This window comes from Anser anser (assembly GCF_964211835.1).
Source record: "Anser anser genome assembly, chromosome: 5".
NCBI lineage: Eukaryota > Metazoa > Chordata > Aves > Anseriformes > Anatidae > Anser > Anser anser.
The window spans coordinates 49,665,143-49,678,996 of NC_139725.1; the positions used below are offsets into that span (position 1 = coordinate 49,665,143).

At 37.1% G+C, this 13,854-nt stretch overlaps 1 protein-coding gene across 5 annotated transcripts in view; it reads right to left on the reverse strand.

Annotated features, from left to right (window-relative positions):
* TTC7B (tetratricopeptide repeat domain 7B) overlaps window positions 1-13,854 on the reverse strand; it is a 137,234-nt gene that overhangs the window by 85,080 nt on the left and 38,300 nt on the right. For all 5 annotated transcript variants that reach the window (XR_014585278.1, XM_083838843.1, XM_083838840.1 and 2 more), the window contains 2 exons: window positions 3,697-3,775; window positions 1,469-1,641 (listed from right to left, as the gene is read on the reverse strand). Coding sequence is in view for 4 of the 5 variants with exons in the window: in XM_083838843.1 (XP_083694969.1) it covers window positions 1,469-1,641; window positions 3,697-3,775 (252 nt within the window). In the remaining variant the exon portion in view is untranslated. The remainder of the gene's footprint in view (window positions 1-1,468; window positions 1,642-3,696; window positions 3,776-13,854) is intronic.

The window sequence follows — 13,854 nt, forward strand, 5'->3', positions numbered from 1 at the left end:
CAATTATGTCCTTGCAGAGAAACACAGTAATTGTTTTGAAAAATTAAATGTTCAACTCTATGCCTGCATCTTTTCTAAAAGCTCAAAACATTGCCTTTTAATGACTTAACATCCAAGACATAATCAGACAAGACAAACTCAAGAGCTCACAACTCCTGGGAACAGCTGGACAACGTTCTTTAAAAAAAAAGGCAATTTATTGGAGAAAAAAGGTCAAAAATTTCATACAAATCAGATAACAGCATCCTCAAAAGAGATTCTCAAATCACACCAATTTCACAGAGTGGCTGAGGTTGGAAGGTCTATCTGGAGATTGTTTAGTCCAGGCCTTCTGCACAAAGCAAGTTCAACTGGCAGGCTGCTCAGGACAGCGTCCAGTTGGATTTTGAGTACCTCCAATGACGGGGAGACTCTACAACCTCTTCAAGTTCTGAAAAGAAGGTTTTTCTTAAGTTCAAATGGAATTCCAATCTTCCCATCTGTATTAATAAGTAAAGCACTCACTATCCTACTACAACAAATCATAACTTTGGCTAGATCATTATCTCCACTGCTACAATCAGTTTCTCAGTTCTCTGGCTTGCAATGCTTTCCAGCATGTATCCAAGCAAGCAAGTAGTGTTTGTTTCCTGTATTAAATGACCTTATCCCTCGAGTACTTGTGCATAAAATACAAGCAGAGCAGTGCAAAAGTTTTACTGAATATTACAAGCATGCAACAGTGTTTCATCAGATCAAACTTAATGGCAAAGAAAAAAAAAAGACTGCGAAATGGTTAAGATTTCGTCTCTATGATTTGACACAAACATATTACTTCCAGGCAGTAAGCTACAACCAAAGGCAATAATAAAGTACAAAATTCCATCAATATAATTTTTGGAACTGTCAGAGTGGGTCTTAAGAAAGCAACTTTACCCTAGAAATCAATGAACAAGCTATTAAATTTTAAGGAAGTCCATATTCTAGGAAATGGCAATCCACATTTAATACTAATACTAACAGCAATTATTTTGGGAAAAAAAAAAAAACCACACAAACACATTAGCTGCAATTTTGTTGATTCAAAGTATTTAGACAAACTCTCTATTTTGGAGGGAGCCAATTGCGATGTGTATAGTAGAAGAGGTAGAAGAGCAAACAGCTGAATATCTCAAAGTGACAGAAGACAGTCATGCATATTACGCTTTCTTTTGTATCGCAAGGATAATGAGAGATATTGACTCTACCATAAAAGATATTTTGAGAGTTGAGAGCAAAGAGTCTTGTGCATACACTGCAAACTTCTGCTTGGAGAAGCACATTGCTTCCTTAGATCTCTTCATGGAATATACATACACACAGCACAAGAAACATCAGCATTCTCATTGTCCAATACCTTCTGCATTTTCAATAATATAAGCTAAGTTACCCAGTGCACAGGGTAACAATTGCAATTAGAGAAACAAAATAGGTACAAACTCAGACATACTTTTCTCCAGTGTATACCCGCGGTCTTCTACTGAGTGCGTAATTTTTTGTGTTTGAACCTTTCCGAAGTGGATCATCTAGCGGTGATTGGTGAGGGGGATCTTCCAGTGGATTCCAATAACTCTGTTCACACATGCCTCGTAACAAAATTTCAGCCAGTTGTCTTGCTATCGTCTATAGAATTGAAAGATAAATATTTTTGTTAGAAATGCGGAATGTATTTTCTATGACTATAAATCATCTAAAATATCAGGCATTCTGCTGTTTGAAAGGTTTAAGTACACAGTTCAATTCTCTAAACACACACCAAAAAAAAATACAGCAGTAATCAACTTTTCAATTTTACCTATGAAAGTCTGGATACTTTTGAAGTATCAACCACGCCAATGGTTGCTCCTAACAGTGGAGCGCATTCAGGTATATTTTCAGGTATTTTATGCTTGATAACCTCTACTTCCTTTCAAGGAACCAGAAGGTATTTCCCTACAACCCACGGAAAAGATGACAGTGAAGCAGGTTTCCACACTGCAGCCTCCTGAGAGAACCACGATGGAGCATATGGATATTCCCTGAAGGAACCGCAAGGCATGGGAAGGATCCACTATGGGAGCATGGGAAAAGTGCAAGGATGAAGGAGCGGTGCAGAGCAACTTTTAGGGACTCACCACAACCCCCCTTCCCCATCACCCCTTGGAGCTAAGAGGAAGAGGTAGAAGAGTCAGGAACGATGGAGTGAAGTTGAGCCTGGGAAGGTGGGGGAAGAGGGGAGTAGTGTTTTTGATTTTGTCTTTACTTCTCTCCATTCAATTCTATTTTCACTGACAATAAATTACTTTAATTTCCCCCAAGTCAAGTCTGTTTTGCCTGTGACGGTAATTGTTAAGTGACCTCTCTGTCTTTATCTTGACCCATGAGCTTTTCTATCTTTTTGTCCCTGTCCTGCTGAGGAGGGGGAGTGAGAGAGTAGCTGGGTGAGTGTCTGGCAGCCAGCCAATGCCAAACCCAAATCCAAACCCAAACTAATCTGGGCTTCTGACAGCTTGGACTTGAAGGTGCTGGTGTTTGCTGCTCTTGCGGTTTAGCAAGGGTGAAACTAGGTTGCAGACAGACATGAAAAACGTGATTTTGAGAAATTAATCTTGGTACCAAATATTAAAGTGCAAAAATACCTACATAAATATTATATAATAATATACATTTAAAGCTTTGAGAAGTCATCTTATAATCCATAGCTACCAGTATAATTTCCTCTTTAATGCTTAATATATATGTATACAAGTTTATGTGACTACATATGACAATGATGAGAACTCAGCAACAGAAAAAAGGCAAGCTTCACATTTACATTAGAATTGGCAGTACTTCCCAGCAACAGCTGTGTACTGTCCAAGGCATGGGCAGCACCACACGGTCTTCTGCATCTTCTACCTTAATTCCTATACCATTTATTCTCCTACCATTTTCAATATTATCCCTCTCCACTGAAAGTCTTCTATTTAATAATTTAAATATGATTATTAGGAATCAGTTATTAAATGAATTAAGAAATAAATTAATAAACCAATTATCTTCCTTATTACCATGATGGAAGTTTTAAAGCTGCAGTATTAGGATACTAATCTAAGACATTTTGAAAATTGTTACCTTAGAGCAAAAGATGTAAGTCTTGGCCCTTTATTATATAAAAAAATGCAAAAAAAAAGATGAATCACTTATTTGATAGAGGTTTATTTTACAATGATATAAATAACAAAGCTTCAAGATTTTCCCTTTTTATTTCCTTCTCTTTAGGAAGTTTTATTATGAAAATAAATAAACAATAACTCAGTAGCTTCCAATTTAAAGAACACATATGAAGACACTGCACTCTGTCCTCACTCGCATTACATTACAGAAAGAAGAAATAACACCCTTCTGAAATAAGGGCAAATCACAAATTGGGCAACTATAATTAAGCTTGTAAGCATGGTCAGTCAGAGACCAATCAGGTTTTACCATAACCACAAATAGGAAAGAGAACTAAGGGAACGACTGGGCATCAAGCATTCCTTTTTATTTTAAAACTTTCACTTTAACCAGGAAACGTAGCTCTACAAAGTGGTGGAGAACAGATCCTGATCAGTATGCTGTAGTTTGTTTATTTGCCTCTATCTCATCCACTGTATTTATGCTTTACCTGCCTACTAGAACTCTGATGCTGCAATAGGAATGTGGTTTAATATAACTTACCATTCGCAGATTTTGCGTAGTTCTTGTTTCAACAGCTCTTAGTAACTCTCTAAATCTACCAACTCCTCTCGTCAAGTTCCTGTATATAAACATAAAATTTGACAGTATTCCAAATTGAATATAGTAACACTGTGATACATATTACATGATAAAGTTGTTAAACTCCACATTATACATTTTTTTCCTGCATATCATCACCATCTTTCTGTGAAACATAAATCTGGGGACCCCACCACTGATTATTGTAACAACATACACTGCCAGATTATTGGAGGAAAAAAAAAATCAGATCATTAGATAACTCAAGAGAAAGCAAGGAAAGTGTAAGAAGTGACCAACCCAAAAAGGGAAAAAAAAAAACAAAACAAAACAATCTGAAGTTGGTTGGGCTACTATAGTAGTTTTAATTTTAAATCACATCAACCTTGAAAGTACAAGCTTTGGGGAAGGATTCAATTTTTAGCTGCCTGTTGATACCTTAACAAAGGAAAATAGGAAATTAGAGTAAATCTCTTAATACTCAGTGAAAGTAATATTTTTTTTATCTTCTTTTCACACAAGAATGAGTATGGACACAGTGAGGCCCACCACATGGCCAGAATAGAAGACTGGGAAATCAGTATTCTGTTCTTGACTCCCGCTGTTTTTTGGTGTGGCTTCTACAACTCAAGTTTCTTTGCCTTTGCTTCTGCTGCCTCAACAACTTTTACAAAGATATACAAGACCCTCAAGAGAGGAGGCCTCATTCGTACCAATAGCTTTAGCAGATCTGAATTTTATTCTTAAACCACAGAAATAATCAATTATTTTGAAGTCTTACAGCTTTATCTTTTTCTTATCATTGTGCCATCTCAGCTATCTTATTTTTTATTGCACTTAAAAAGAGTTGACAATATTTTCTTTTACGTTACTAGTGCATGTCTTTGTACTGGTGAAAGATTGGCTTTCTTTCAACCAAAAATGTTGGCTTTTTGCTGAGCAGAACTCAATTCTGCAACCTCAACACATAACACAGGATGGTCATGTCACGATCTGAAGTTTAGTTTCAAAACAAGATGATTTGATTGAAGGTGTGTTTTGTGTTAAATAAGTGTTGTTATGTCATACGTCTGTATTATCTTAAGATGTGATTTTATGTGCAAGTTGCATAACATTTTCTTAACATGTGCTCAAAAGCAAGGAGAAATATTATGTAAGTTTTTCATAAGAAAAAGCAACATTGCACTCCATTGTACAGCTAAATCCTCCCTGATGTCTGATTTGTAAATTTAAAACATCTTCTGAATTGCAATTTTATACAAATTCAAAAAAAGAAAATAATCCAACATTTTTACACAGATGTTTTCTTTAAATTTAGTGGCTGAATACCTCAAACCAGAATGTTTGAAGACATCTTGCTGCAGAACTGTAAAACTCTGATCAGTTTACCTAGAGACTCATTAATTTATTTTACTTTTCAGATTACTTGACAGAGGTCACTTCTTTTCTGTGTTATGCATAACAAAGGATTATCAACATGTTTCAGAAACTTCAGTCTCCAGCAAAGAGAGATGTGTTTCACTAGCACAAGTTCAACTTTTTAAATGACTTTTTATACAAGTATTTTAAAAGTTCTAACATTTCCAAGTAACAAAATATCTATGAACAGGTTGAACACTATGTTGAAGTAAGCGGGTGGTGAAGCACTGGCACAGGTTGCCCAGAGAAGCTGTGGATGCCCCATCCCCGGAGGTGTTCAAGACCAGGCTGGATGGGGCTTTGGGCAGCCTGCTCTGGTGGGAGGTGTCCCTGCCCAGGGCAGGGGTTTGGAACTAGGTGGTCTATGAGGTTCCTTCCAACCCCAAACATTCTGTGATTCTATGATTCTAAGCCAACAGATGGTTAAGAAGAAATATTCACTAGTCACACAAGAAATAACTATCGTAGAAGTCCACGTGTTAGAGCAGAACTTGACCACAGAAAGGAAACTATTTTATAAGTGACCAGTTAGCACTTTTCTAAGAAAAAAAATAAATCTTGCATGTACATCTAACGTGAACAACTTTGTAAATCATTTATATATGTATATACACATATATATATGTCACATAATAGCTAAAAAATAATATACCAACTTCAAAGAATAATGAAGGAAGTACAGAAAGTCAGTGGGCCAAATTTTGAATACTCCTCTGAACGTAATGGAAGCTGGATACATTCAGCACCTTTGGAAAGCCAAAATACCTACCATTCATCAAGACCACAAGATACATATTCAAGAGAGCCAAAACCAGACCACTGGAATCCCAGTTTTAAGTCCTCTAAGTGCTAGGGCATATTTCTCACGAATGGAGCTTCCTCTCAAGGACTGTACTGCAAATTCACAAATGTGTCCTCACAACGAGATTCAAAAATAAACAAAAAAACCCATAGTGGCCAAACCCTCAAGTGTTGCCTGCAAAATTATCAAAAAAGAACATGAGCAAAAAACAAACAAACAAAAAAAAAACTTGTCAACTCGAAATACTAATTTCCTAGTACAGATGAAACATGTAGTACATAGTAGAACTTCAAATCACGAAAAGTTTTGATGGGGAAAAAAATGCTACTTCCTAAAATTTCATATGAAGTTTGTCTTTTGAAGTGTTACAAGAACTACCAAAACAAAATCTCTATGAAGAAATCTGCAACTTTTAAAACTCCTTAAGAACCTTATGGCATGTTGTTATTAGTTGTGTATTACATTTTGGTAAGCATCTAGGACGGACTGAAACTTGTGACTGAAGTTCTACTGCATCATAGAAAAAGCAGCGAGATTGTAAGGGAAAAAAATTAAAATACAGAATTATTTTTTGCTTCATAAAGCATTTAACGGTGATCCACTGCACAAGAGAACACAAACACAATACAGATTTGTCAAGCGTCTTCTCTACAAGGTATACTAAAGAAGATACACTTCAAAGCTACAATCTAAATCAGCCAAGAATTAAGTTAAATGCTTTGAGAAAGTAATGAAGCAAAATATACCATGAACGGTATGGTAGGTCTCCACACTGCACTACTTTCAGCAAAGTACATTTCCTGTATTTGTTAACACTTTGCAATATTTGGGAGAATAGGGTGGCAGCTATTCCAGCACATGCCTTTCCTGCCTAGCCAGCACATACCTTTTACCTGCTTTTCACTTTGTTGTGCCTTCGTGTTAGCAGTTCCACCCATACTGACACAACTCCAGGAGCAAAAGGGCAGGTTAACCTGGACAGCAATGATCCGCAGTGTCTGTAAAGGACTTTGAGATCCTTTCCATTCTTGAGGCAAGGAATTTTAAGGTACATTCACATGCGCTCAAGCTGACACACCTTGTCATTTCAGGCTTGACAAAGAGCCCATGGACAGAAGTTGCTAGTTAGTGTTTGTATGACTGCCCCCCATCAGAACATGCTAGAGTCAAGCCCTTTGAAATGCATCTTGCTAATGTTTTTAAAGACTAATCAAAACGTTTGCTGCTTTCAATCCTCAAGAAAAGAAACTATGTTGACTAAGTAGCGCTACACAAGTTACAGACTAGGAATCAGGATTTAAAGGTACTGATCTTCTATTGGAATTCTATACGGATAAATGCCCTTGGGGCCATCTGCTTCCTTGTGTCTACCTATTGGCCCTCAAACTCCCAAAGGCTTCTGTTAGAATCTGATTAACTGTTATAATGCAAGACCAACTTCTATGCCCCTTTGAAAACTTCTGACAGCATTTCTGTTTAGCATTATGAAAATATTTTAACTGCATCTATGCAAAGTTGCTCCCTCCTAAACAGTGGCAAATCCATAAGAGTAGATATGATATAAAAGAAAGTGCAGTAAGAAAGTTAAGGGGCAATACAGACCTTTAGTACAGAATCAGCATGTAAGACCTAAGCATGTAGATTAGCAGTAGCGTACTTTTGGCACAGGCATATTGACCCCTTTGAAGCCTCTGCTTCAAAAAGCATGTTTGCCATCAGACACCAAGGTGCTTTGTCATTAATGGTCCTGATAATTGTCAAACCCCAGACAAATATCTTATCTTTCCATCTTTAAACACACATTTTAAACACGCGTTTTAAGATGAAAAGAATGAAAGAAACTGTTCAAGGAGAAGTGGTCCATATTTGAAAGTTAGGATAAAAGAACAAATGATAACACAGAAGTGAGATCCAGTCACAACGTATTCAATACAGCCTAGGAAAAAAATACTTCAAATTTAACCTCAAAAAGGTTGGTAAGATTAATTATTTTTTTATTTGCAGTATATTATGGTATCTTCTCCATTAATGTGAGAATTGCTTTGTCATGTATCTCTCTTATGGTAATCAATTAAAAAAATAATAATAATTACTTAGTCTAACATTGCCTTTTATAGATTAAACATGGAATTAGAATAAATTTTTGCTTAGTGAACTTAGACCAAGCCTCACCCACTTTTTAATTTATTGGTTAAATCGCGGGTGTTTATCCCACTTAACAGAGAAAAGTATATCCAGAGCCATGCCAATGAACAAGCAATGTTTCTCATGGTAGTTTATTACCTCATTATTGAGGCTTACTATATCTCATTTAAGAAATACTCATGTTTTAAAAGGAGGGGAAAAAACAAGAACTACTCATGTTTTAAAAAGAGGGGAAAAAAACATGAACAATGAAATCTAATGAAATCTAAATCGCTTGATGAAAGTGATGAAACATAAATTGCTTTTGGAATGGAGCCCGTTTTCCAAATGTACTCTCCCTCTCCATACAGAAAAAGAAATGTAATGTTTGTAACCTCAATAGTACATTTTAAGTTTTAAAGATTGTTGTTTAAGAACTCAAACAGCAAAGAATAAAAGTATTTGTTTTAAATTTGTACAACCACTCTATTGAGGGAAGGAGTAGGGGCAGGCAAAATTCTTGACACACATACACACAGAAATCTCAGATTAACTCTTTAGCACTAACAGAACAGCAGCTTAATCCTCTGAGGTATGTTATTTACCATACTAGAGCAATTGTTCTATGTAACCTTTCAAAGATTACTTTTAAAAAAAAAAGACCAAAATCTCTACAGCTTTCTGAACTTTATTACAGATTTGACCAAAGAGATGATGTCAAATCTTTTGCCCAACTGGCAGTGCTTCAGATAGTTGTGACTAAGGCTTGTCTGTTTTCTCTCAAGGTTAAGGAGAAAAAGAAAAATGAATAATTTTACCCACAACTATAAAAACGATGGACCTAATGCAATCCAATTCTGTTTTCCCTGGTTTTGCTCTAGTTTCTCACTTCCTTTCATACTTTCCCTTTAACATTCTCACACTACTGTATAATTTCCACAAAACATTGATTACCACTGGGTATTACTTTCTGAATTACAAGTAGAAAATCCTTTATGTCTTTCCACAATCTAAGCTGTTATTTTTAAACATATAAAAAGCACAAAACAAGAACAAACAAAAAAGCACCACAACCATGAAACAGCAACAATATCACCGTGCATCATACATTTATTTTATCTATTGTTAACTCATACAGAAAGAAAAATCCTTGGTATTTGATATTCACTACAGCAGATTATGTTTGCTTGATGCTTGAAAGTTCCTGATTGAATTTTTAGCTTATAAATGAAACATCCTCAGTGTGCCATTACTGCTGCATAAGCCCAAGTATTCGAAACAGCCCAATCAAGCAGCAATTCTTTTGGAACACACAGTAACAAAACGTCTAAACAGCCTTACTTTATCCTCATCTACTGTTCTCCTGAAGGCCATAATCAGATGCATTTGGAATGAAAACACATTGCCTAGACTGCAATTCCACTGGTAGCTAAATCCATTTAATGGTTCGCTACCAAAAGGGGAAGGCCTCATTCTCCCCATTCTCCTCTCGGTATTTGTTCCCTTTCTCCACCACTCGTCCTTCTTCACACCTTCCTGCTCTCAGTTGTACGGTGCCATCTCTTTTCTCACAGCAACACCAGCCATTACCACACCTGGTGAATCATTTCATCTCACTAAAATGAAAGAAAGATGTAATTTCTTTGCCGTTTGTTTTCCACTGTTTTGGAAAATGAAGTGAGTCCACAGGAGTCCCAAACATGTACCAGAAACAAAAAATAAACAATATGTGCCAGGAGTGTAGGTACAGGGAAAATGAGAGCTGGTAATGCCACATCTCTTGACACCAGCACCTCAGCTCCTTCTCAGATTTTTAGAATATTCTTTCATATAAGTATACAGATATGCATGTGTGTGTGTGTGTATATATATATGTATACATATATACACACACATACATACACACAAAGCACTAGATTCAACTACTAAAACACAACAAACAGATTCACAAAAATGACTTCACCGGTTACTGGAGAAAGAGTGGATTAGAAGTCCTGCCCTAGCTCTTATATTTTCTTTTCTTTTTGAGCAGAGATCTAGTCAGAGGAAGGAGCAGGGGTAGATTACAAAGGTAAAGTTCTTGAATTCACAACAAAAAAAGCACTAAACATTCCAGAAAGTTTTACTACGGAAATAAGTTAACAGATGGAACGAGGCAAATCAAATTTACTCTGGTAAATATTTAATATTGCATTACACATCAGTCAATCTGTATGGTCATAAACTTTATAGAGTTATCTATATTTAGATGAAAATATAAAATCTCCCACAAAATTAGAAAGAAGACATGCAGTAAATGCAATAATTTTGTTTAGAATACCAACTTGAAGGTATAGGGTGTCACTCATTTTAATATCAAGCCTGATAAAAGCATGGGGAACTTCAGCAGTGAGCGATGTGGCGGTGGTTTTACAACCTGTCTTAGAGATACAAAGGTCAGAAAAGAACAGCAGAAACCATGAAGGAAGTATGCTGTGATAAAATACAAGATTCTATACAGCAACGAAGCAGCTGGGATGCATCCCTGGAGCAGTAACACCTGGCAGAACCCAAAGAGCTAATCTGAAGCAAGAGATCAAATATTGAGTCACGGGCATTGCTTAGCAAAAACACAAACAAGGCCAAATTCTAAGCATTGTGTGTGGTTCAGCCCTCTCACTGGTGACACAGAAGAGAAGAGGGTGGGAGGAACAGAAAGGCATCCTTTCAGTGAGCACAAACCAGGGGTGACACCTGTGAAGAAGCACGCCTGCCACTGGCCATGCCCCGCTCTCAGAGAGGGAACCTAATGCAGGGGCAAAGGAAGCCTACGAGCCCTTATAGCAGGAGGGGCTTCATGCAAACCCCAGCAGCAGCTACAACCTCCCACTGCGCTCTGCTGTGGTGCGGAGGGGACTCTTTGCACTACACGGCCATTTTCCAGGCAAAACACACATTGCTCAGTTCTTTCCCAGAGTGGTTTTTAAGCTTGCGAACTCGTAACGCATTTCTGAAAAACCAAGAGCTGGGGAAAAGAAATGGGATGGAGGGAGAGCAGGACTCCCAAGGTGACATTTCAGCACTACGAAACATTTCTGTTCTAAGCTGAGAACTTACCACTGGCAAACAAGAGAAGAAAACAGGTGTTGGTGCTGCAGTATAACACAGGATGGCTAAAAAGCAAACCTGATGTACAGCAAAGGGGAAAAATTCACACAGATAAAACTACTTTTAATGGTAATACTTCTCCACTAGATACCTAAGAGCTTCAGACAATCTTGGTGGTCTGAATTCAAAAAATTGCAAATGAGAATAAGTACAGAGATGGGACTGAAAAAGCAGCAGGGCAGAAAAAAGAAAACGTTTTTACGTTGGTTAACATTGGGGAAAAGAAACACTAAGAAGTTAATTAAGCACAAAGTACGATGTTGCAGGAAAAGAAGAAACGATAAACACTAGCACTGGAACACTGATATATATTACAGCAGTTCAATACATTAAAAAAAAAGATTAGAGTATAACTGATTTGTAGCCACTTGAGGAGCTCGGCTCTGAGACAGTCTTGTGAGAGAGCTGTAAGTACTAATACACCAGTGTAAGACCTAACATAAATCTTGGTCAGTCGTGGGCTTGTGCCCAGCTTAAAGTCAGTAACTAGAAGTGTTCAAACTGAAAACCAGAGAGTATTATGGACAGCAGTGTGAAAACAGCAACACGTTTACTGAAAAAAATGATAAGAGCGCATTAACCAGGGGAGGGAAGGGGGAAATCAAGCAAGAGGTTAGCAAACCTCCTTTGATTTTCTCACTCTCATTCACATAGGAGATGTTTAATTTTGAAGTTGCTGCTTCTGGTTAGCTAGAGATGTTAATAGCTGAAGAAAACTCATCGTTTTCCACTACTTTAAGTTGCTTAGGTGCCATTTATTCATCGGTATATTTATTGCAAGTTTTGCCCCTTTATTGTCAAGTTTTGTGTTTGCTATCAGACTGTTACACCAAAACGAAGTATAACAGAGGACAGGATTTCCTTTTCTCTATTGCATCCCAATAACAGTTCTGAAAGTGCTTACTAAGCTTTCTTTTGTTTTTATACTCTCCAAATTCATTGCGAACACTGCCATGTAAATGCATACATTAACTTGGAGAAAACAAATTCATACTACATACAGCACACTCAAAACATGAATTTTACCCACAAACAGGTACAACACCTCCTGGAAAGAAGAACCCGTGCAAATGCTCCAAAGCAAACAAGCAGAATCTGTACTAGTAATTGCTATTCTTTATACTGTTCCTCTGCTTATTTCATTACTAGGAAGAATTCATGCAGTATTCCTAAGCATAAGGCTTACAAGCAACACTTCTTTCAGGAAAAAAAAAAAAAAGGAACATCTCTAAAAACATCTTGTTGATAGTCCTATAAAAATGTCAATGCAAAATAAATGAGGGAGATTACTTCACTGCTGAGTTGCTTACCATACTTGTATCTGAATGCAATCTCTGAGGAACCACTTATTTCCAAAGAAATTCTGTTTTTAAGTACCCACACTGCAGTAATATGAGGATTTGGTGGCAGTAAAACAAGAAGACATTAAAACACGATCAAAATTATTCATACACATGCACTATGTTTATGCATGGGAGAGAAATCAAATGCACAAGGGCACTACCACACACTCATAAAAAGAAATGCTACTTTCACTTTCTCATATTGAAAAATACAGTGCATCAAACAGGAGCTGAGAAGAAAATCATTTGGGAAGGGTAGGCCAGCAAGGGACAGAGAATCTGGGAGACAGAAAAGGTCAGATCTGACATGCCTACCAAATACAAATTGCCAGAACACAAGAAAACATTTTCAGTACAAACACCAAAATGCCTGCATGTCAACAAAAATTATAAGCCCTCTCCAGTAAACTGGCTGTTGAATAGATTATCCTGGTGGTTATATATTTTGAAAGGAAAGGATGTGGAGATCGGGAGGTGCAAAGGAAGATTTTTCCAGTATTCAACTGAAAACACGGGTAAAGTTTGCCTGCCTTTCAACAGGTGACTAGCATTTCTGTAACACATACTGTTTCCAAGGTTTTCGCTGCAGTTAAGCTTTGATTCTTACCACAGTCAAATCAATACTACTTTTAACTTAGAAACATATATTTTTAATTGTTTGGACAATGACGAGGAACTAACCTGAGCAATGGACACTTTGAAAGAACTGATGAATTTCAAATGCCATTAATTTCAATAACAAATGACATCAGATGCTAACAGTCTCCAACACCTGCACAGTATTTGCTTTTTCTTACCACTGTACCAGCCTTCTGTCCACTACAATACCACGTTCGTACCGTCAGAAACCAGTTTGACCTCTACAGCACTGCCTACAACTTCAGAGGATAGCACTGAAGAGTCAAATAATGCAATTTGTTAACTCTTTGCAAAAAGTAGTTTCGGAACAGTTATTACTATTTAAAATGAAGATGAATCCTTTAGTACTAGTCATTTACATCTCTGTAGATAAGTAGTCAACTGGTTCTTCCAAGAGCCGGTTCTGTTTTTATGACAACTATGACCAAAATACATACACTCCTTCCTTGGCAAACTTGCCCAAATGCTTAGCAGATCAGTTCTGCCACTACCATGAGGAAATCTAGCACCGATAAATCCTCCCGCCTACTTATCTCCGCCTCTTCAAGTCAACAGGGTCAGTTAACATTTAAGTTAAAACTGGCAACTGTGGCTCACATTCAGTGATGTACCTTATTTACTAATTAATGTTCACAAGATATCTAA